The following is a 25124-nucleotide window of genomic DNA, read 5'->3' on the forward strand; positions in this document are numbered from 1 at the left end:
TAAAAGTTTCTTAAATTAATTGTTTTTACTCTGCCAATGGAATGAAAATTTGTTTTTTCATATTTTAAATGTAAATTGTCTTTTTCCACTTGAAAAATGTCTCTTTTACCTCCTCAATAAAAAAATGCACTTATTTAAAAAAAAAAAAGACTTATTTATATTTCTTTTTTTTTTTAGCAGTGCATGCACGTGGGCATTGTCAGTTTCACTATAGCTCTGGTGAATTTCAATGGTGAAGTCCTCTGCAAATCTTCAATAATTGTTGTTGATTGCAGATGTGTCTAGTAGTTCCCATTGATTTTGCTTGTAAAGCGGGGAGAATGACGCTACACTGGAAAAAATCTAAATCTATATAAGTCATTTGTTCTTAAAATAAGTGCATTTGTTCTTAAATTGAGAAGGTTAAAGAGACATTTTGCCAATGGAACAAGACCATTTACATTTAAAATAAGAAAACACAATTATATTGTCTTATTTCAAGTGCATTTTATCTAAATATCTTATTCTAAGAGTAAAAATACTCATTCCATTGGCAAACTATCTCATTTACCTACTCAAATTAAGGGTAAATACACTTAATCTAAGAAATTTTTACTTATTTCTAGATTATTTTTCCAGTGTAGGCTTACCGCACCGTGCCGGCACTGGAAAAAACGATCTAGAAATAAGTAAATATTTCTTAAATTAAGTGTATTTACCCATAATCTGAGAAGGTAAATGAGATAGTTTGCCAATGGAATGAGTATTTTTACTCCTGAAATAAGATAATATGCTCTTTAAATAAGAGAATGCAATTGTCTTTACTTATTTTAAGTGTAAATCGTCTTGTTACATTGGCAAAATGTCTCTTTTACCTCCTCAATCCAAGAACAAATGCACTTATTTTAAGAAAAAAGGACTTATCTAGATTTCGATTTTTTTCCAGTGGGATGATGTCAGTAGTGAGGTGTTACTATATTTGCGCAAAAATTTCCGCTCCCAGACTCAATGATCGCAATGAAAAATATTTTTTTTATTGATTAACCTAAATTCATTAAATCCCCTCCTATGTATTAGTTTTAGGTATAGATAATGATTCATTGATCATTCCTTGCTAGCTGGACTTTTCCTTTATAGCCGATGTGAACAGAGGTCAGAATCAAAAAGGTTAATGATCTGTGCTGAGGCCCGTTTGATGTGATCAGTTCTTGTGTGAAAGGAGAGATCTGCAGAGGGATCTCTGTGCCTTCATGTTCAGCCTCTAACATGACGGCTGCTCCTTAGGTTTGGGACTAAAGTGATGCTTGTTATCCAACCAAAAAAGGATGTTTGTTCTGCTGACTATGAGGTTATATAAAGCTGAGAAAGACTCTGCTTTTGTTGGCCGGTTCCTTCAGAATGTATTTATAACTTTGTCACATTGAATGAAGCCAAAACATTAAAAACTCTGGAAGCATTAAGTTTGTCGAGAACCAGAGATGAAATAGTTACTGTTTTCTCTGTATCTTTAACAACACTGCGTTCGAGCTGCATCAAAACTATGCAAATCATGAGCATGAGGAGAATCTGTCCAGATGGAGCCCAGAGGCTTGTTTCACAAAAACTGAATTCAGAAATTCCAGGATAAGAGATAAAGAGCATCCTGGGCTCACAGGTGCAGCTCTGTGAGGTGATCAAGGTCAATGCAGGTTTGCAGTTTTCCTTTAAGAGACCATGAGGTTGATTCCTTTACCTACAAACAGTGGAGGCGAATATGGTGACATGTTTACACATTTGCTTTATATTTTAGCATTGAGTTAAGTCTTTGCCTTCAATGTGGGTTTAAATTCAGAGTATTTCAAAATTCTTTATGACTTTACCTAGACTGAAAGGGGTTACTCTGGGTCTTCCAAGGTTACTTTGGAGGAGCTGCAGGGGTCTTCCAAGGTTACTTTGGAGGAGCTGCAGGAATCTTCCAGGGTTACTTTGGAGGAGCTGCAGGAATCTTCCAGGGTTACTTTGGAGGAGCTGCAGGAATCGTCCACGGTTCCTTTGGAGGAGCTGCAGGGATCTTCCACGGTTACTTTGGAGGAGCTGCAGGGATCTTCCAGGGTTACACTGGAGGAGCTGCAGGGATCTTCCACAGTTACACTGGAGGAGCTGCAGGGATCTTCCAGGGTTACACTGGAGGAGCTGCAGGGATATTCCAGGGTTACACTGGAGGAGCTGCAGGGATCTTCCAGGGTTACACTGGAGGAGCTGCAGGGATCTTCCAGGGTTACACTGGAGGAGCTGCAGGGATATTCCAGGGTTACACTGGAGGAGCCACAGGGATCTTCCACAGGCAGGGATCTTCCACAGTTACACTGGAGGAGCTGCAGGGATCTTCCAGGGTTACTCTGAAAAAGCTGTAGTGATCCTCCAGGGTTACTCTGGAGGAGCTGCAGCGATCCCACGGCAGATGGAAGAATCTGTCAACAGAACCTTTATTTTTCTTCTGCTTCAGAACACTTCCCCTCTTTCACTCCTAAAACCCAGATAAGACGTTACAGGATCTCAACATAACGGTTGCATGGAACGAGCTTCCTGTATCGCTGTGGAGCAGGAAGCTTCTGACATTGGCACTTTTTCCAGAAATAATAAATGAGAAGTAGTTGTGTGTGGGAATTAGAGGCAGCCAGACTGCAGGGGAAGGGAGGTGATGCAGGCGGAAACATGAGAAACATGCAGCTTTTAGAGTTCAGTCTGGGAGGAAGGGGGCAGCTTCTGAGCACGCCTGACCACTGAATCAGACAGTTGATGTGAAGGTTCAGAAGGTTATCTGCCGGTGTGAATGTCTAAGACTGATAATGAAAATGTTATTTAGCAAACTGCATCAACAAATCAAATCTTATTTAAGTATTTAGGGATCAAGATCCTGCTTCTCCATTTCTGCTGGCAGTGTTTGGTTCTGACACTTGATAATTACGACACAGTCTTTGCAAGACTTTCCTCCAAAGTTTTCCTTTTTTAAGCCAATAGCAAAAACATGTATTTGAAGCAAAGTGGTGGCAGGGAACACATTGTTTCCATGGAGACCTATTCTACAAAGTTGTTAAACAGCGCATGGCCCCCTCTGTTATGTATGGTGGTGGCAGCATCATGCTGGAGGGATTATTCCTCGGTAGGCATGGAGGAGGTAGGTTGAGTTGATGGGATAATGTAGTGGAACTACCCTTCTGGTATCTCCTCAAAATAAATTTGATTTAACATTCACACCAATTGATTATTTCTGTTTTAACACATTTTACCTTAAAAACTCATTTTGTTGTTTTTGTTTTTTCCAATTTAACAAGACGGCCATTTTGGATTTTCAGCCGTGTTCTCTTAAATACGTCTAGCACTTTATTTTTGCTAAATTTGGTGTTTATTCCATGAAGTAAAAGTTTTCTATGAAATATTGCCGTTATTTGCTGTGCTGTTACCTCTAGATTAGCGTGATATATCATATCTATCTCTATATTTCTTTCTTATCATAGTCATTAAAAGACATATTTGAATCAAAGTTAGTCCCAAATGTCACAGGGCAAACATATTAAGCAACGGCTGTAGATATACATAACTTTAATTAAAAGAAAAGCTTTTTAGTGGAGAATAATTTATCTGCTTTTATTTTTAATGCTGTTCCAACAGGTGTGATATTATTTAGTGGTCAGAGTTCACACTTGTACCGACAGACTGTGTTTTCAAACTTGCTCTCCTAAAAGAAATAAACCTGTTTGTTGTTTATTCCAAAGATATTGCAATATACTGAAATATATCTATTCATTTGAGGCTGGTTTAGTTCTTAGAAGAATGGCTAAGAAAAACAACATTAACCATTGTTATCCAGTAAAGTTGTTTCTGATAAAATTTAAAAAGGACAATAAAGGAACCTGCACCTTCGGCAATTCTCAGTTTGTTTCTGAGCAGTTCAGCTGTGTGCAGACCAGTCATCTATAACACCTGTTGCTTCAAATTTTTGGCCAAATTGAACTTTTAGGATTTTTCATTGAATCACAAACTATATTCCAAAAAAAGTGGACTTTGTTTCCAAGTTTGAAGGCGTTTTGCTTCCCAACCTGGAAGCTTTTTCAATTCAAAATGTCAGAAATAGCGTTGAATTCGAGGTTTTATAGAGTAGCCCAACAAAGCCTGGTTTTAGTTTAGAAAACATGCAAATTGGAACAGATGAACGGGTCCTCCCCTTTGGAAATGGGGGCCGTTTAGCTTCTTTTGTTAGACTGCAATGCCCCATACCTATCTAAGTGTCTGAAAGGTCGGTCGTCTGTCAGATACATAGATGGTTGTGGGGCTTTGCAGTCTAACAAAAGAAGCCAAGGCTAACGATGGAACCAAACGACCCAATCATCGGTTACCATTTGCATGTTTCCAAGTGATACAAGGCTTTGTCAATATAAGACTCAAACTCACTGTGGATCCAGACATTTGAATTGAGAAAGCCTCCTGGAGAGGTGGCGAAACGTCTTTTTTTTGAATTTTTACGGAATGACTATGACCTGGATGACTGAGAATCTTCATCAGCAAAAGAAGCCAAACGATCCCCATTTCCATAGGGGTGGACCCGTTTGTCTGTTCCAATTTGTATGAGATATTTTCAGTATTGAAAAGAGAAATGTTTTAAATCTGTCCTCCCTCAGCACGCCTCTTAAACTCTAACTGGTTCAAAGGCAGGGTTGGATTTCTGTCTTCTAATCGTCAATATTTTCTTTCAAAAACAGTTTTTGGTTGCAAAAGGACTAAAGTGGACTTGGATCTTTTATTGCTTAGTGTTACCCAACAGAACTGGACTGAGGCTCAGTTTAGATCATCTGCAGACATCTTTAAAGGAAAAGTCTGGTCATATTCAGAATTCATATTTCTGAAAGTACTGTTAATATGAAATTTACTGGAGGCATCCATGATTGTCAAAGAACACTACTGCCACCTACTGGTTTGTGACGTCCCGGTGCGGTATCGGCTGTTGATCAAGTCCCAGTGCTGTATCTGGTGTTTGTCACAACGCGCTATTATCCAAGTCACCTTGAAAACATTCTTCTTCCAAATGTCGGCTACATATTACGGGTTTTTTCTCTGGTCAGAAGTTCGATGGCAAATCCTCCCTCTTCAAGTTAGCGATCCAACGACCAACCATGGAGGATCAGGAATCAGAAAGGTGGAATAACTCTTTTTTTTCACTTTTACCCGATGTATTCCAACATCCAGCTGCCATGCACGTGGGCATTGTCAGTTTCACTATAGCTCTGGTGAATTTCAATGGTGAAGTCCTCTGGAAATCTTCAATAATTGTTGTTGATTGCAGATGTGTCTAGTAGTTCCCATTGATTTAGCTTGTAAAGCGGGGAGAATGGCGCTAGGCTTACCGCACCGTGATGTCACTGCTGGAAGATGGCAGGAGGCAGGGGTTACTATATCTGGGCAAAAATGGCCGCTCCAGGACTCAGTGATTGCAACGAAAATTATTATTTTAATTTTTTTACTGATTAACGCTAAAATCACAGCAAACGTATTAGTTTTAGGTATAAATAATGATCAATTGATTATTCCTTGCTGACCAGACTTTTCATTTAATACATGCTATCTGTGTTTAAGGAAGGAAGGTTGATACTTTTTGGTCTAATTGCCCCTAAATCCCAATAAAATTCAATGAGCATAAAGCTTCATGGGGTTGACGGACTGGGTGACCCTAACAGGCCTCACAGGGAGAAAGTCCAGCCGGGAAGGAGGAGAACAGCAGCAGAACAAGCTTCCCTGAAGCGAAGCTGCGGCTGTTTCTGAACATGTGGCCCCAGAGAGATTGTTTCCTCCTGGTTGTGGGTTCAGACGAGCAGAGAATGAAATGCTGGGTGCCGACCCACACACAGAGCTGGTTTCTGACGTTTCCAGTGCGTTGGCTGCGGCTTGGCTTCAGCCAGAACCGGGCCTCCGATGAACAGGCTCCATTGTTGCTCCGTATGAGGAGGGCAAACCATTCTTTCCATTTTCCATTTCAGCTCTTGTCTCTCTGGGTTTTTTTTTGTTTTGTTTTGTTTCATGTTGGGGAACTCTCCCCTTATTTCCAGCCGTTTCAGAATACCATAAAGGCCAACATGTTTCTCATTAGAACTCTGGAGAAACCAACCATTGGTGGCTGACTGTACTGTAGACAGCATTAAACATTTGGAAACGATAAGGCTATCAAATTATTAATTTTTTTAAACCCTGCTTTATTACGCGTCAATATGATTTCACTTGAACAAAGAGTGACGAGAGGATGGATTTTAAAATAAAACAAGAAAACAGTTCATGTAGTTCAGGTTTTTTTGGGATAAAAAAGTGAATTCTTTATGAGTTTTTCAGCCCAATGTACGAGTTGTCCTTGAATGCACCATAAAATTTTAGCTGTTGGGTAATCCCCCTTTTTCAGTTGGACTCCACAGTGTGTGTTAGCGTCTAATGCAGTGGGAACAGGGGCGGATTTAGGAAATTTGGGACCCTAGGCAAAAAGAGGCTGGAGGCCCTCTGAATTCAGAAGACAACTCATAAAACAAATCTATTATACAGATACAGAAATTTAAATAGAATGGAGATACGTTATTTGTTCTAGGTTTTGTCCCTCTCTCCTTGTTCTTTTCCTCTGTGTGTTCTGTACTCAGCTGACATTTCATGCTGTCTCTAAAGGAATGAAAGATCATTGATGATCTGCTTATCTGTTCTCCATTTTTCATTTGGATGAAATAATAGCTGCATGAATCATGACAGCAGACGAGATAGAGGAGAGCAGGAGGCGGGGTTACCAATCTACTTGCTCTGGAGAGCAGAGTTCGCTGCTTTTAGATGCTGTCGCCAAAGTCTCCAGTAGCAGAAAAAGTCGCTAGATTTGGCGCTAGGTGCTTTTTATAAAATCAAAGTGCTAGAGGGGTCTGAAAAGTCACTAAATATAGCGACTAAAGCACGAAGTTGGCAGCACTGCTCTTTGCATGGTTTGTTTTCAAATGGTTTGCTGCTGTCTGTTTGGACCTTTCTGAACATGTGCAGCAAATGACTGATCCAATATGGTGGACACTGAACGGGGGGGCTGAGACACACTTAATACTATAAGCGTTCTGATGGGATTGTAATGAAATTATTTTGATCAAAAGCATAATTAATGTGCACAAGTAAGGAATATTTGGATTAACTATACATCTAAACAGAGTTTTATGGGGCCCCCAGGAACTCTGGGCCCTAGGGAACAGCCTAATGGTAAATCCGCCCTGAGCATGAAGGCTTTCTCCACTTTAACAGTAAACTTAAAGGTTGTTGCTTTAAAATTTGTGCATTGTGAGTTTGAGACTCAGTTTAGGTAGAAAGCTTTGCTGCATTCGTTTAGCACACTGTATCGAACCAACGTGACCGTACTGATTTTATCCGTTCAAATGTGCCGTAGTAACGAAGTCATTGAAGCATGAGAGCATCAGTCCAAAGTCATTATTCTATTTATTAATTCTTGGCACCATAATAGTCAAAAAATTTATATCAAAAACACAGAAATCTCATCTACTAATGCAAATAAAGATTCGATAAGAACAAGGATCTCAGAGCCTGAAAGAAATGTTTGAGTTGTCCTGGAATATGATCCAAGTTTGAACAGCTGCATAAACACTGTTACTTAATGAGCTTGATATCACCTTAAAACACTTTCAGAACCAAGGGTTTCCAGTCAAAACAGGAAATTATTGTAATGGTTTAGCCAATCTAGTGAATAAAATCCTTCCAGCAGCTCCACCTCATCCAGAGACCTGACCAACACTGGGAAAATGGATCAAACCGGAGATCTGCAGGAATCTGATTTAGTTTCCTTTAGATCTGTAACCCAGGCTTTCCCTCTTTAACCTGCAACTGGTGGAAGACACCCTATGGACTCTGCGTTGTGTTTTCTTTTGGGTGAAGGTGGGATGTGTTCCGTGCAGAAGAGGAATCAGACACAGGGCTCTTAGTTGTGGGGAGACCTTGGCGCGTTTATTTTGTCCACCTTACAGGCAGTAAAACACACTGTCAGCAACCGTTTTCCTTTCTTTCTTTTTTACAAAGTAATCAAACATCACCAGTACAAAATGTAATATGTACGTAACTGGCAAACTAAACAAACAGAAATAGCTCAGTATATTAGTGTATATTTTACACCGGGCTAGCAGAGCTCCTGCTTACCTTACAGGCAGTAAAACACACTGTAAGAAATACAGCAGTTCCTGTACAAAAATCCCCCGTACTCCCCAGCAGGACAAACATGTTAGAATTATAGTAGTGCCAGCAATTACAGAAAGCAACAGCAACATCCTTTTGAACATTTATGAACTGCATTACAGACAGTGATGGGACTAACGGCGTTGAAAGTTTTAGTAACGAGTAATCTAACTAATTACTTTGACTGTAACTATAACGCAGTCATCCATTGCAGACACCCTGTTACTGCGCGTTACTCAGGTGGCACAATGAACCTTTTTTCATGATAGGACTCGTGCGCGCCTTGTCATGAGAGAGGGGAGGATGAGAATGGCTGATGTATAGTGAGATTCTGTCAGTTGGGTAGGTGGGTGTTTCTGCTGGCGGGTGTTAACGTAAAGCACACACAGAGAGATGGAGAGTGAGGAGGACTCCAGCAGCAAAACAGCGTTTTCCAAATGGAAATACCGGTGTTACGTAGAGAAACATACGGTTTCCCCTGCTTATCCGCACAGCGCAGGCGGCACGATTCACCGCGCAAGCGACAGGAAACGCGCATGCTCGCTAAAGGCGCGTAACAGTCGCCCTGTGCTCGCGGCACAGGGGAACTACGGAGAGCGAGAACGATCAAATGATATATGGAAAAGGGGAAATCTGGATGGATGGATGGATACTCTGCCTTTTCAACCTACTGTATGTTTTATTTTAAACATTATTTGATGGCCGTTATGTCACACACAGAGTATACATCTAGATAGATATCTATAACAGTATCTATAACAACCCAAACACACAGGATTTCAGAATTAGACATCCGCAGTTATTAATTTCATATACTCACCAGATCTGAATGCCCTGTTAAAAAACTTCACATCGCGTTCCCCCCTGATGTCATTTATGTTGAGTTGCAATAAATGCTAAACTCTCTGCAGGTTCTTGTCTTTGTCGTCCGCTCTATTCAGCTGGCTTTGAAACACACGGCGAGAAGGTGGGGGTGGGTGGTGAGGGTTACGGGGGCGAGAAACGCAAAAGTAACGCAATAGTTACTTTTACTAGTAACTAGTTACTTTTATTGTGGAGTAACTCAGTTAGTAACTTAGTTACTTTTTGGGAGAAGTAACTAGTAACTATAACTAATTACTTTGTCAAAGTAACGTGCCCAACACTGGTTACAGATCAATTTGTCCTTCTAATGGTGATAACAACATGCTTCTGGCAAGATTAAGATATTATTGTTAGATTTGAAGAGTTAATTAAAGATTTGTTGGCCTCTTGGTTTATATCCAGCTGTCTACTGGGAAAAGGCAGGGTACACCCTGGACATCGCAGGGCAATATAGGGACAAAGAGGACAAACAACCATTCACGCACACCCAAGGAGAATTTAGAGAAGCCAGTTAACCTAACAGTAATTTGTTTTGGAATGTGGGAGGAAGCCAGAGTACCCGGAGAGAACCCATGCATGCTCGGGAGAACATGCAAACCCCATGCAGAAAGACCCCGGGCTGGGAATCAAACCCAGAACCTTCTTGCTGCAAGGCAGCAGTGCTATCCACTGCACCACTGAGCAGCCCACTATTGATAACCTTGTTTTTTCATCTATCCCAGCCTATAAATCTTTTAAGAAATCGTTCTAACCTATTAAAGGCATACTATGCAACATTTTTCAGTTAATTAATGTGTTCCAAAATGTTTTGGATGATTAAATGAGTCATTTCAGGTCGAACAAAGGTTTTCTCGGCCGCCCTGGTGGTCTGTAGGGGAAATACGTACCCTCGGCCCGCACCCACAGGCTCAGAAGTCTCGTGCATCGCGAGACTCGGTCTTGCTTTACGGCGAGAACTGCTACACTCCCCCAGTGAAAGGCACGCTCGTTGCTAGCGCAGTGGCGACATTTGTGCAGTTATCATGGGGGAACCAGCGAGAATTTTCAAACTCGAAAATTGGAACAAAATAGTCACTTACCGCAGTAGACATGGTGATTCGTTGCGTTCGCATGTCTGCTAAGCTCAAAACAACCGCGCCTGGCTTGACGGAGAAACCAGAACAGCTGAGCATATTTACGACAGTGCACTTTTACTTTTGCCCTCTGGGGGGAGCCTCGCTGGAAAATCAACACCGGTTGCATATCATACCTTTAAGTTCATTAGAACTTATGACCTCTCATCCACTCTGGAGTTCACCTGTTGCCAAACTCTTAATTTTCTTCCAAAAAAAATAAAATTGTACACAATAATTCTTCCCTTGATTAATTCTTGAACTTGTCTTTGCTGCTGAGCTTTTCTCTAACTCAAAGTCCTCCTACTGTACTGCGCTGTATGTCGTACCGTTTTCTCCTAAAAACGAAAGAAAGATGAGATGTACCTTCTTTCTTGGTGGTTCTTCCTTTATCTTATAGCGTCCTTCATTTGCTGCAAAGTTCTTCAAAGTTCTTCGTGAATCTCTTACTGCTGACGAAGCGTTGATAACTATTTGCCTCCTCTGTCGTCTTGTCTCAGTCCGTCCTTCTTCGTCTTGTCCTCATTTCTTTAGTCGTGTAACTGAAGGTTTGACTCATTGACTTTATTCTACCATCAGCTCCAGTTCTGGGCTGCAGCTCCATAAATTGTAATGTGGTGCTGACTGAAGCCCGGGGGGAGATCAAGTCACCCTGCTACCCCGAGAAATACCCCAACACTCACACCTGTAAGTGGACCCTGCAGGCGCCAGCCGGCTTCATCATCCAGCTCTCGTTTTTGGACTTTGAACTGGAAGAGGCGCCAAACTGCATGTACGACCGGGTCCTGGTGAACACGGGTAACGCAGAATCAAAGTTTTGTGGTCTGACGGCCAGCGGTTTGACACTGAACTCCACAAGGAACGAGATGGAGCTTTCCTTCATCTCTGACTTCAGCATACAGAAGAGGGGGTTCATGGTTAGCTTCCAGCACGGTACGTTCCGGCTATGATGTGAACATTTTAAAAGGAGTAAATTACGTTAAAAGGTCTTGAAAATAACCTATGTATAACCTTTTTTTTGGCCTATTAAAGGTACCAACTTAAGAGTTCACCAAAAATGTGCATATAATTTCCAATTTTTTCTGTATGTTAATTGTTTTCTGTTTAAGGTAACCAAGGTAGAAAAAAAAAAACAAGGCGACTGATAACTTAAATCTGAAAACACACAGTGTTGCTTCTGTATCCTATTTTTTATGCAAGTTTGAATAAATTCAAAGGTGTATTTTCTCTTTGTGTTCAACCTCCATGCTTATTTCTCCTTTTAACATCTTTGCTTTCTTTTATTCCCTCCACTCCAGTTGCTGTGGCTCTGAGGAACCAGAAGGTGAAAATCCCAAGTGCAGAGGTGGCAGAGGTCGCCAACTCTGTTTACATCCCGTCACTCAATGAACTGACCATATGTTTGGAAGTGGAAAGACTGGACGTTATTCAGGTGCTGATGAGGTTTCCATTTGGAGGTTTCAATCTGTGGTTTCAGTATGTCGAAGCGTGGAGTTACTGTTAAGGAGGTGGAGTTGCATTAACTGCAGTCCAATAGCTGTTAAAACTGCAGTTTGATGGATAGTTCTGGTAACTCTTATGATTCTTTAAAGTCGTAGGGAAGTCATATTTAAATATCAAATCATTCTTGCTTAAACATGTTTATAAATGTACTCTTTATCAGACCATATTGTCCCAAAATTTAGAAAATGTATTCAGGCCAGTTAGTTCTACGTCAGCCTGAACTCCTAAATTCGGCCAATCATATATCAACGGTCATCTGTCAGTCAAATATTTTCAGTTATAGCATCTTGATTCATGTGTCGGAGCTAATATACACAAAGGTTGAAATCAGAATCCTTTCCTTTCCCATTGAGTTGCGTCCCAGTGTTCACGGGGATGGACGTCTGTGTCTTCAGCAGGCGTAGAGCTAACAGAAGTGGCAGCGTTGCAAGGCAAGGGCTCAAACATCCTCTAAATAAAAAATGGATGACGGAGGAGACTCATCCACGACCTCCGACACTAAACTCTCCTCCTCTTGCATGTTTTCCGCTGTCCATAGCGTTCCTTGACAGCGTCGTTTCTAAGTCACCAATTTAGTGCTACTTGATCCCAATGGAATTTCCCATTGGGAACCTAAGTTGCTAAGTGGTTAGCAACAATGCTTCCGAGACACCGTCTACAATCAAAATTGCTTGAGAACCTTCCTCCACAACAATCCTGCCCTCTTGAGAATTATTTGAATTACAATAAATGTATTCGCTCGTTTAAAGTCGGGCACCACTCGGGAGAATTCGGAAATGCAACGGTTGGAACAGCCGCTTCCCTACGACTTTAATCACCGAAAATGTCAGAGATGTTCACACCAGATGATCATGGGGTTTTGAGCAGAGGTGGACCGTCTGGTTTCTTTTCTCCTGTTCACTTATCTTTTAACCTGACTCCGCCAGATGGATTTGCTCCGCATATCCATCTGGAAACCTTCGGTTGAAGTAATTTTGGGAAGGGGCGAAAATACTGGTTAGCTGATTGGCCTATGTTGGTGATAGACGGGCCAAATAAACCAATCAGATCAACGAAGCATATGACGTACTAACAGCCAGGCTATTCTTGCGGAAACCAGTCGGGAGAAGAGCAAAAACATCTTTTTCTCTGAGAAAAGCCTCCAGAGCAGTGTTTTGCTCTTCTTTCAGTAAAAAAATACTCTGTAATTCCGATAAAACTTGCTCGATACCCACGCTAACGCTAGTTTCATCGGCTGAAGCCGCCATGTTCTTGAGACTAAACTGTCGCGCTTCTCGTTGCGTCACACCTCAACCCGCCTCAAAGCCAATGCTGATTGGAGGTTCGTTTGGTGAACGGCTCCAAATGTTCTTCAACGGAGAGTCTCCAGACTGATTAGCAAGTGAAGTCTTGAAAGCTCGCGAGATCAGGATGGTCTCACGAGGCTACTTATCTTTAGGATTAGTCCTGCGCTTGGATCTGGAAACACTCTGTAAAGGCCTTTTTTTTACTGTGTGGACCTAAATCTCCCGTCTCTGGTTGTAAGATGCTGACTTCCTTAGAAGACTCCATTAGATGTAGAAGTACCACAGATCAGCAATTTCCAACTGGATGATGAAGCTTTTTACTCTTCCTTTAAGGCTTTGCCACAGTAACAATGAAGTTAATTTCTGTTCCTTTTATCAGGGACGTCATTCTTTCTGGCATTTCTTATGATGGTTAACCTGTTATTGGACAATTGAATTAGAGGCTTGGTTTTCAATACAAAGAGATGTGCTCCACTGTGTCGAACCCGGAGAATCACTTTTCCATAATTTCCTGGTAGACTGCAAAAATTGGAAATCTAAATGAGTAATTTTTGCTTGAATTACAGGTGCTGGTCATAAAATTAGAATATCATGAAAAAGTAGATTGATTTCAGTAATTCCATTTAAAAAGTGAAACTTGTATATTATATTCATACATTACATACAAACTCATATATTTCAGATGTTTATTTTGTTTAATTTTGATGATTACAAATGACAACAAATGAAAATCTCAAATTCATCATATCAGAAAATTAGAATATTACTGAAGACCAATAAAAACAAAGGATTTATAGAAATGTTGGCCAACTGAAAAGTATGAACATGAAAAGTATGAGCATGTACAGCACTCAGTATTTAGTTGGGCCTCCTTTGGCCTGTATTACTGCAGCAATGCGGCGTGGCATGGAGTCGATCAGTCTGTGGCACTGCTCAGGTGTTATGATAGCCCAGGTTGCTCTAATAGTGGCTTTTAGCTCTTCTGAATTGTTGGGTCTGGTGTATTGCATCTTCTTCTTCACAATACCCCATAGATTTTCTATGGGGTTAAGGTCAGGAGAGTTTGCTGGCCAATTAAGAACAGGGATACCATGGTCCTTCAACCAGGTACTGGTAGCTTTGGCACTGTGTGCAGGTGCCAAGTCCTGTTGGAAAATGAAATCTGCATCTCCAAAAAGTTGGTCAGCTGCAGGAAGCATGAAGTGCTCTAAAACTTCCTGGTATGTGGCTGCGTTGACCCTGGACCTCAGAAAACACAATGGACCAACACCAGCAGATGACATGGCACCCCAAACCATCACTGACTGTGGAAACTTTACACTGGACTTCAAGCAACGTGGATGAAGTGCCTCTCTTCTTTTCCTCCAGACTCTGGGACCTTGATTTCCAAAGGAAATGCAAAATTTACTTTCATCAGAGAACATGACTTTGGACCACTCACCAGCAGTCCAGTCCTGTTTCTCTTTAGCCCAGGCAAGACGCTTCTGACGCTGTCTGTGGTTCAAGAGTGGCTTGACACAAGGAATGCGACAGCAGAAACCCATGTCTTTCATACGTCTGTGTGTGGTGGTTCTTGAAGCACTCACTCCAGCTGCAGTCCACTCTTTGTGAATCTCCCCCACATTTTTGAATGGGTTTTGTTTCACAATCCTCTCCAGGGTGCGGTTATCTCTCTTGCTTGTACACTTTTTTCGACCACATCTTTTCCTTCCCTTCGCCTCTCTATTAATGTGCTTGGACACTGAGCTCTGTGAACAGCCAGCCTCTTTAGCGATGACCTTTTGTGTCTTGCCCTCCTTGTGCAAGGTGTCGATGGTCGTCTTTTGGACAACTGTCAAGTCAGCAGTCTTCCCCATGATTGTGTAGCCTATAGAACTAGACTGAAAGACCATTTAAAGGCTTTTGCAGGTGGTTTGAGTTAATTAGCTGATTAGAGTGTGGCACCAGGGGCCATCAATTTTGAACCTTTTCACAATATTCTAATTTTCTGATATGATGAATTTGAGATTTTCATTTGTTGTCATTTGTAATCATCAAAATTAAACCAAATAAACATCTGAAATATATGAGTTTGTATGTAATGTATGAATATAATATACAAGTTTCACTTTTTAAATGGAATTACTGAAATCAATCTACTTTTTCATGATATTCTAATTTTATGACCAGCACCTGTAGGTGCATCTTTTCTTGAAATGAGGAGGTAAGTGGGATACTTTGCCAATGGAACAAGACAATTTACATTTAAAATAAGAAAAAAAATGCTTTGTCTTATTTCAAGTGCATATTAACTAATTATCTAATTTTAGGAGTGAAAATACTTATTCCATTGGCAAATCATCTTATTTATCTGCTTAAATTAAGGGTAAATACCCTTTATTTAAGATTTTTTTTACTTATTTCCAGATGGTTTTTGCAGTCTAACGGCCTTTTAACCAGCCAATGTCCAGTTTTAAGGAGATGGAATTTGTACACTGTGGAGTGAGCAAGTTGGCAGTCGCTTTGAATTTACTTTAATAGCATAACAGAGATTTCTTCAGCTTGATTGATATAAAAAAGCTGATATTAACAGATGGAAAAAAGATAAAAAATAAATAAAAATGTGATATAAGCAGCATACATTTTGTCTTATTCCTGTGCTGCTTTAAACTTATTCTAATTTTTGTGTGTGTCTGTGTGTCGTGAACAGGAAGGATGGCTCTTCACCTACTACGATGTCAACAACAACGTGGCGTTAAGCTTTGGCTCCAGTCAGAGTGGCATGAAAATATTCATCGATGGAGTAGACTGCATAGTGGAGTCAGTTATCCCAACCTCTTACATCACCTCCTCCATGAAGCCCTTCTGTGTCCTCTGGACGTCCTCAGATGGCCGTGTGGCGACGTACTTCAATGGGATGTCCCAGGAGATGACCTGCCAGCCCACTATTGGCCGCACTGTACCGGTTGGAGGAGTCTTCAAGTTAGGAGGTTTGTTTAGAGTTTTATTTTGTCCCTTAAACTCAGCAGACAAAGACAGAAACAGCTTTCTCATATTCTCTCCATCCATCCATTTTCTGTCACGCTTATTCCAGTTTAGCCTCGTGAGACCATCCTGATCTCGCAAGCTTTCAAGATTTCACTCACAGATCAGTCTGGAGACTCTCCGTTGAAGAAAATTTGGAGCCGTTCACCAAACGAACGTCCAATCAGCGTTGGCTTTGAGGCGGGTTGAGGTGTGACGCAACGAGAAGTGCGACAGTTCAGTCTAAAGAACATGGCGGCTTCAGCCAATGAAACTAGCATTAGCGTGGCTATCGAGCAAGTTTTATCGGAATTACAGAGTATTTCTTCACTGAAAGAAGAGCAAAACACTGCTCTGGAGGCTTTTCTCAGAGGAAAAGATGTTTTTGCTCTTCTCCCGACTGGTTTCGGCAACAATTTGATCTATCAATTGGCTCCTCTTCGTCGTCGCTCTGTTAGTACGTCATATGCTTCGTTGATCTGATTGGTTTATTTGGCCCGTCTATCACCAACATAGGCCAATCAGCTAACCAGTATTTTCGCCCTCTTTTTTTTAACAAAAGGATTTTGATCACAAACATAATTAATGTGCACAAATAAGGAATAGTTGCATTAACCTTACATGTAAACAGACTTTTATGGGGCCCCCAGGAACCTGGAAACTTCCTAGTTTTGCCGAATGGTAAATCCCCCCCCCCTGACTGGATGCGTACATGTTTGTCCTCAGGGGTACCGAGTTTCAAAGGGAACATCTACAACCTGCGCCTGTGGAATCGTACCTTGACTCAGCAGGACCTTGAAAGCTTGACCTGCACCACGGTGGGGAACGTCATCGACTGGGACAACAGCCAGTGGGTCATCGTGCCCTCGCTTCCTCAGACCGACAACACGCTTAGCTGCAGTAAGTAAAAGTTGATGAAGACTCAAAGGTTAAAACTCAGATCTGTGAAAACTTAAAATATGTATTGCATTATGGTGCAATCTACTAATTTAGTTTTACAATATATTGAATTTAATATAGAACAAAAATGTGTCATTTATTTTTATAATTGGAATTGTTGAAGTACGTTGTTAATTGTTAGACCCTCCCATTAATTTGAGTAATTAAGAACACACCTGGGCTGGAGGATTGTTTGGTAAATGTCTGGTGTGGACGGGAGGTTTTGTAAAATTCAGTTCAATTCAGTTTATTTCTATAGCGCCACACTAAGCATGCTTGTAGCGACAGTGGAGAGGAAAAACTCCCTTTTAACCCATTTAGGCCGGGAAAGCATTAGCGTATTTCTACCATTCAAGCCGGGGGCGCTGTTGCGTAATTCTACCATTGACGCCGGGAGAGCATATAAGTCAAGCAAGAAGAAAGAAGTTTTTTTCAAGCAAACATGGAGGAGTTTGACAGAGAAGAGTTGTCGGAAGGCAGTGATTTTGAGGAGTGTGTCGGCTTTGATGACGGTATAGATGAAAATGATGACTTTGAACGCGCTGAACCAATCGAACTACCACCGCAATGCACGGAGTGTTTTCAACCGCACACCTGGAGTGAAAGTTGATTTGCCTGCAGACGCCACACCGCTGCAGGCATTTGAGCATATTTTTAATGAAGAACTTTGGATGCATCTTGTTACCGAGACGAATAGGTACAGTGACCAAACAAACCAAACTCCAACAAGAGCAAAGATGGCAAAGTGGTCACCCGCGACTGTGACGGAGATGAAGACATTTATTGGGCTGTGTATGGGCATGGGACTTCTTGTGTTGCCAGTACGAAGAGATTATTGGCGACAGAGTAAACCTCTCTTCAGGACGCAGTTCCCCCAAAATATGTCCCGGGACAGATTTGTGGCCATCTGGAGGTAAGTTGTATGCAATTTATAACACAGACATGTGCATTATTATGCATAATAATACTGTAAATAAGTAATCATCAGATAGTTATTTATGTAATGTTTGTTCTTTATTTTAAAAACGTTTTATATTGCACATTCTCAATGAAGACATGATCACATATGGAAAAAATAAAAGGCTGAATTTTTTTTTTTTTTTTTTTGATTACTGCTTTTCACTTTTTTTTTTTTTTTAAGAATTTCAAAGATAAAATATATTTTGAGTTCTATCTGCTACAGAAGCTGAGATATCAATAATTTACTAGGCGTTGACACAGTTGCTGAATTTACAGAAAAACTTCAGGTTTTAGGGGTATTTTTTAAAATCGGCCATAGGTTTTTAAGGTGTTTTTTCCAGGCGTTTTAGGCCTAAATGGGTTAACAGGAAGAAACCTCCAGCAGAACCAGGCTCAGTGTGAGCGGCCATCTGCTGAGGCCGACTGGTATGATTTTTTTACCACTTTTTTAGAGCTTCAAATATTAAATTAACACTACTTTTCATTTCCACTAAGTTGCAAGATATTTTTAGTAATTATTTTGTCTTTGCTTTTACGAAAAATAAGTCAAGTCGGAAGTGGTACAAAGCCGAAACCCACCTGTTACCACCCACGGCCTTTGTTGGAAATCTTGGTATTTTTTGGAACCGAAGGCTGCGACATCCCGGACTGTTTAAGGTGGACCTGTGAGGTCTACTTTGGTCACAGGAGATCTGTTATATGAGGCAACAGCTTCTTCTTTCCAAGATGATTTTAAGCTACTGGTTGCTCTGCTGAGCTGGTGGATCGAGTTTGAAATGCAAAAGACTTAATAATAATCTAATTGAACTTAGATTATTATTAAGTCTTTAATTGAACTGAGTTGCATGAAGTTCAAGACATGGATGGCGTGTCAGTTTCTGATACGGACAGCTAAACATCAACATGATGCAACACATAGACTCATGAGCTATAAGAAGCAGGAGATGACCTTGTTCGGGGCTCAATCTTTGCCGGACGCTCGCGGACGTGATTTTTGAGCCCACAGCTGTGCAAGCTCCAAGCATTTTCTCTGTCCTGTAACGACCTGATCTGGAATAAACTCTGTTATTTTTTACTCCTGTTTTATAGTCCTTTTTTTTATATGTTTTTACCCAGTTTGAGTTAAGAGTAGTACTGTAAATAAGTTGCTCCCAAGAAAAGAACCGTGAGGAAGCGCCCGAGGCGCAACGGCTTTTTTAGGGGACATAACTTCCTCATTTTAACAGTTTTAAGTCTAGCCTTAAAAGTAGACAGGGTGTCTGCCTCACGGACTAAAACTGGCAGTTGGTTCCACAGGAGAGGAGCCTGATAACTAAAAGATCTGCCTCCCATTCTACTTTTAGAAATTCCAGGAACCACTAGTAAACCTGCAGATTGAGAGTGAAGTGATCTGTTAGGAACATAAGGAACAATCAGATCTCTGATATCAGATGGAGCTTGGCCATTTAAGGCTTTATATGTGAGAAGGAGGATTTTAAATTCTATTCTAGATGTAACAGGAAGCCAATGAAGAGAAGCCAGGATAGGAGAGATATGATCTCTCTTTTTCATTTTCAGAACTCTGACACTGGTATAATTCAGCTCTCTGTGAGCTGTGGGAAAATGTCTCTAAACGTTTTAGTGGAAACGTGTTAATTGGTTAACGCACTGCGATGAGAATGCTAAGGTGCAATACATTAAATATGCAGATGTTGTATATATTGTGGAAAATTAAATCCACTTGTTTAAAAAGAAATCCACAAAAAAACATATTTTCTTTTGTCCAAATTTCTTCTGGACACCACAGCCATGTCCTAACTTAGGGGCCGGTCCCACCTGGCTTAGTGGTTTATTACCTGTAGTAGTCTTGTGCCCTCTTTTTTTATATATATATATATATATATATATACATATTTCAGCAATTATTTTTTCTTTTTACTGTTTTTGAAGATTGCACATTTTTTTTCTTTTCTTTTTCTTTTCTTTTCGGTCCGAGCTTGGATCGGTAACCAGGCCAAGCTCAGTTTTGACGACCGTTCACACGTCACACTTATCTCGGTTATCTCGACTCCTCGACTCCTCGCCTCCTAGTGACGATGTGCGGTATTACTGCTAGGATTGAAGGAGGGACTCAAGCAGCTGGTGACGGTAATGCACGAAATCTTTTTAAACACTTTGTGGTTGTGTTTCGCGCCCTCCAACATCGCCTGGATAGCGTCCTCTGCCCATATAGCAATAACGGCCTCAGTCTCGGCGTCATCCCAGGTTGCACCACGCTCTTTTGAAGCCATTATTGAAAATGTTGCGTGGAGAAGATCTCTGTTGTTTATACTTGTTCTTCTTCTGTATTGTGTTTGTTGGCAAGCAACTTCCGGTGGGGCATTACCGCCAACTACTGGAATGGAGTGTGAATCGGCATGTTCAGCCAGTCGAGGATGACGCGTTCTGCTCATGCGCTCTTGTTATCAGAGAACCGAGCCAGGAAAAAACCGAGACGAACCCACCTCGGGAACTGGTCTGCAGTTAGTGCGGTCCGGTTATGTCTATCTCGGTTCAGTTCAGGTTGTTTCCGTTCACCCACGACAAGTTATCTCAGTTACTGAGCTCGGACCGGTCTCCGCTCAGTTTTTTAAGGGTAGTGTAAACGGGGTAAAAGATGCACAGAAAAGGCCTGCGTTTTTTTTTTTTTTTATCAAACAATTTTTAAACATAGGAAATATCCGAACAGTTTAAATATTTTATTTGACATTTTTTAAACCCAGAGCAACATATCAATAGGAAATGTTTGGGTTTTTTTTCTGCAGTGTGCCTCCTCTGCAGAGTAGTCAAGTCAAGTCAGCTTTTATTGTCATTTTTTACATATGTACAAGACATACAAGGGAAATGAAATTACGTTTACTCTCTGCAATATACAAATATACAAGAAATATACAAGACTGACATTTAAAAACTGACATAAACAGTAACGATCAGGGGAAAATCACATGGCAACGATCAGTGTTGAAAGCAACTTCAGGAGGGATCTAAAGAGACGTGGAAATAATGTAAAAGGCCAGAACAGAACAAGATCCCAATGTTTACCTTTGGATTGGTTCAGGCAGGAATTCAAAGTGTTAAACTATTCACGCTGTTAAGCCAAAATCCTGCTACATTCTGCCTTCAGATGGTGACTTAATGGTTTCCAGTCGGCCGCTTGGCTTTGGACCAGACTCTTCTCTGAGTCTGGGCTGCTTTGTTGGGGAAATTCTCCCGCGGCTCCCCAAATGAACTACAAGTGGGACACGCCGTGCTGCTGCTCTATTCACACTCTCCCTGTGTTTCTGTACCCACGGTAGCTGTAAAATGCATCTCGCACACAGAAACATCCACAGAAGCTCTTGTAGAAGCTGAGGTGTGGGATTACAGAGTGGAATCTCTTGGACTGGGAGCTGTGAATGACTGTGGAACCACTGTGGGTTTTTTTTTTCTCTGCCAGCCGTGTATCTGGGGAAGAATGGAGGGCTGTGTTTTTATGGAGCAGTGTTTGAAAAATCGATGACTCTGCAGTGAGATTGCAGATCCTCCTGCACACAGTCCAACTTTTAAACAACTTTACAAGCTAATGTTGGGAATAAATAATTTCGTCCCTCAGCTTTAAAAACAACAATCAGTACGGCTTCCTGGAATTACTGCTGAATTACGTATAAATTGAAATAATTCCTGAAGTTCTGCTTTTTCTTTCTTTGTTTCTTTGTTTCTTTTTCTTTCTTTCTTTGTTTTTCTTTGTTTCTTTGTTTCTTTCTTTCTTTGTCTCTTTCTTTCTTTGTTTGTTTGTTTCTTTCTTCCTTCCTTCCTTCCTTCCTTCCTTGTTTCTTTGTTTCTTTCTTTTTTTTCCTTCCTTCCTTCTTTGTTTCTTCGTTTCTTTCTTCCTTCCTTTCTTCCTCCCTTCCTTCCTTCCTTCCTTCCTTCCTTCCTTCCTTCCTTCCTTCCTTCCTTCCTTCCTTCCTTCCTTCCTTCCTTCCTTCCTTCCTTCCTTCCTTCTTTGTTTCTTTCTTTCTTCCTTCCTTCTTTGTTTCTTTCTTTTTTTCTTCCTTCCTTCCTTCCTTCCTTCTTTGTTTCTTTCTTTCTTCCTTCCTTCTTTGTTTCTTTCTTTCTTCCTTCCTTCTTTGTTTCTTTCTTTTTTTCTTCCTTCCTTCCTTCCTTCCTTCCTTCTTTGTTTCTTTCTTTTTTCTTCCTTCCTTCCTTCTTTGTTTCTTTCTTTCTTCCTTCCTTCTTTGTTTCTTTGTTTCTTTCTTTTTTTCTTCCTTCCTTCCTTCCTTCCTTCCTTCCTTCCTTCCTTCCTTCCTTCCTTCCTTCCTTCCTTCCTTCCGTCTTTGATTCTTCGTTTCTTTCTTTCGTTCTTCCTTCCTTCCTTTTTTCCTTCCTTCCTTCCTTCCTTCCTTCCTTCCTTCCTTCCTTCCTTCCTTCCTTCCTTCCTTCTTTGTTTCTTTCTTTTTTCTTCCTTCCTTCCTTCCTTCCTTTTTTGTTTCTTTCTTCCTTCCTTTCTTTCTCTGAGTTATTTTTATTGTTATTTTAATTGATGTTGAGCCGTATACCGATCTGGTTGCCATAGTGATTTCAAACATATTTTCTTTACCAGGGGAGCTGTAAAACTGTTAAATTTCCATTTATGCCCAGCCTTTTTATTTTATTTATAATTTATTGGACTCAAGGTATCAGAATACAAACTGATATCTTGTGAATAAAACTGCAAACCAATGCGTTTGCTCAATGATCAGTGCAGAAAATGGTTGTTTAGTCTTTTGGTCATTATAGTTATGGAAAAAGTTTGTTTTCCTTTATTTGATTATTATATGTCACACAAAAATCTACATTTATAAAAAAATTAAAAATAAAATCAATGTCAGTCTTTATGTAGAGATTGTCTGAAATGTTTTTATGAGGCGGTGCAAAAAAAGTTTGGAGTTGGTTTTTTATTTAGAAACCAGATCAGATTCTGTTTTTTCGGTCCTTTCAGTGAAAAGCTGCTGGGATCTTTTATGGAGGAAGGAGTGACTTTGACGAGGGTCTGGAGGAAGGATCCAGTGAGGTTCCAGAAATAAAAAAAAAAAACAGTCCAACTAATGTCAGAACCTCTGGACTGAAAATCTTTGTGTCTTTAAATAAAACTTTGTTTTTACTCCAAAAGGAGGATTTATTATCGCATCTGATATGATTGTTTTACCTTATGACCACTAACCTTTTCTTCTTTTCACAGTCTGCTTCCCTCATTGCACTCACTTAACTGCTGCTGCGCCCACTAGTGGTGAGTGCTGCTAACACGCTTCTAATATGCATAGCATTGATCCGTTCTGCTTATTAACAGCTTTGTTGCATGTAAACAAACCCACCTGTGCTCTGTTGTTTTAATTGAATACATTTCATGTCAATATAAAAATATCATCATCAGGAAAACCTGAGTAAAAAAAAACAACAAATCTTATTCAATAACATCGTGTGCTGAGAATAAACTTTTAATTTTACACATCATAGTTTCAGATTCTGTAAATAAAGTGCCTGAGGTGTCCATGAATACTTGACTTAATATTTAATGTGATTGATGGGTTTAAAATAGTTAGGAAGTTCAAGGTAAAGGAACTAATAATTTATAATAATTATTGTAGTTTTTTCTCTTTCCTGTCTCTTGAAGTTTTATAATTTTCTCTTAAAAGTTTAAATTTAGTTAGAATGGGTGGAGAGCATCTGTAAGCATCAGTTTACCATCATCGCAGGTTTTAGATCTGGGCTTTGACTAGGCCGCTCTAACATGCACTAATGCTTTGATCTAAACTACTGTAGTTTCTAATTGTTGTTCAGTTTGGAGTTAAGGAAATGTCCTCATAGCATGATGCTGCCACCTCCATGTTTCACTGTAGCGGTCCTTTTTTTCATGGCAATGTGCAGTGCTGTTTTTTTTTTTTTTTGTTGTTGCACAAAATGCACTTAAGCTACAAAATAAAAAAAATGGGTCTCCGATCAGAGCTGTTCTTCTATTTGTTTGTCGTTGCTGATGTCTTCTACATGGCTTGTGTCAGATGGGACGTCATATGAACTGGTTGTTTCCCTTTCAAAAAAACATAATTGTGGAGCCCAAAATGAGTTATCCTGCTAATCCTGCAGCTGTTCCATTCTCCCTGGGATTTATTCTCACACTTAAATCCTGACCTTTCTAAGTTTAAGGCTGTTTTATCAGGTCGGCTGCATGTGTGTCGCAGCGGATGCAAATGTGCCACGCCCCCTCCGCAGACGCTCTGCTGCCCCTCTACAAAATTGTAGGTGACTGCAGACAGGAGGCCTCTTATTAGGGTTGTCACGATACTAAACTTTTCAACTCGATACCGATACTAAGTAAAATATTCGATACTCGATAACCTTTTCGATACCACAAGGATAAAAACAAAGACTCTAAAATTCAACAGAAATATTTTCATTACTAAAAAAATACAAGAAATAAATAAATGGTCGTATGCTGTGCACAATATTAAGCAAGCTTGATAAAAAACTTAGAAAAATTAAAATTAGGTGTTTCTTCCTTGGCTATGCTTTGCAGATGTTTTTCAGTGTGAAACTGAAAAAAGCACAGAATTATTCAGTCACACAGTGTTCAGAAAGTGCTTTTTTCACTATTCTGCACTTTAGATGGCTGTATCGATACTTTTGAAAATGAGTATTGTATCCGGATACAACGTTTCAGTATCGATACTTTATTGACTATCGATACTTTTGACAACCCTACCTCTTATTGGTCAAATCTACATCTGACTTACACTTTGCGTCTCCTGTTTGGTACCTTACTGGCTTGTTTTTTTTTTTTGTATGACAGCCATTGCGGAAAACGACTCGTGAAGATGGACCAGCTAGAAGAGCGAGGTTCGCGAGAACGCTGGGACTGTTTTTCCACCTGGATCCTCGCTCTTTTTTGCCTTCATGTCCCTCCGTTTTGGACAAACTTGCCCCCACTTCCACGCCGCCTCAGCCACTGAAAAAAAAATAGAGGTTGACAGAACTTAAATTTTCTAGACAACGTGATGCATTTGGTTTTTTGAGTTTTCCTTACTTAAATTCACTGTGGTTGAGTTTACAGAAATTTTTGAGTTCTGCCAACTTAGGTTTTTGGAGTGTTACATAGAAATTTTAAGTTCTACTAACTTAGGTTTTTCAGTTTCACCTTTAAGTTCTGAGTTCTATCAATTTTGTTTTATGAGTTTGACATATACACTCACCGGCCACTTTATTAGGTACACCTGTCCAACTGCTC

General features: G+C 40.3%; 1 protein-coding gene across 7 annotated transcripts in view; it reads left to right on the plus strand.

Moving 5' to 3' along the window:
• Positions 1-25124, plus strand: part of adgrg6 (adhesion G protein-coupled receptor G6) — a 148608-nt gene that overhangs the window by 40811 nt on the left and 82673 nt on the right. For 4 of the 7 annotated variants that reach the window (XM_038294280.1, XM_038294282.1, XM_038294283.1 and 1 more), the window contains 5 exons: positions 10758-11111; positions 11477-11610; positions 15657-15936; positions 16697-16870; positions 23085-23132. In XM_038294280.1, the coding sequence (XP_038150208.1) occupies positions 10758-11111; positions 11477-11610; positions 15657-15936; positions 16697-16870; positions 23085-23132 (990 nt within the window). The remainder of the gene's footprint in view (positions 1-10757; positions 11112-11476; positions 11611-15656; positions 15937-16696; positions 16871-23084; positions 23133-25124) is intronic. The other 3 variants (XM_038294281.1, XM_038294284.1, XM_038294286.1) reach the window with 1 other exon arrangement.

Source organism: Cyprinodon tularosa, unplaced genomic scaffold (assembly GCF_016077235.1).
Source record: "Cyprinodon tularosa strain WSP-4 unplaced genomic scaffold, ASM1607723v1 ctg338, whole genome shotgun sequence".
Lineage (NCBI taxonomy): Eukaryota > Metazoa > Chordata > Actinopteri > Cyprinodontiformes > Cyprinodontidae > Cyprinodon > Cyprinodon tularosa.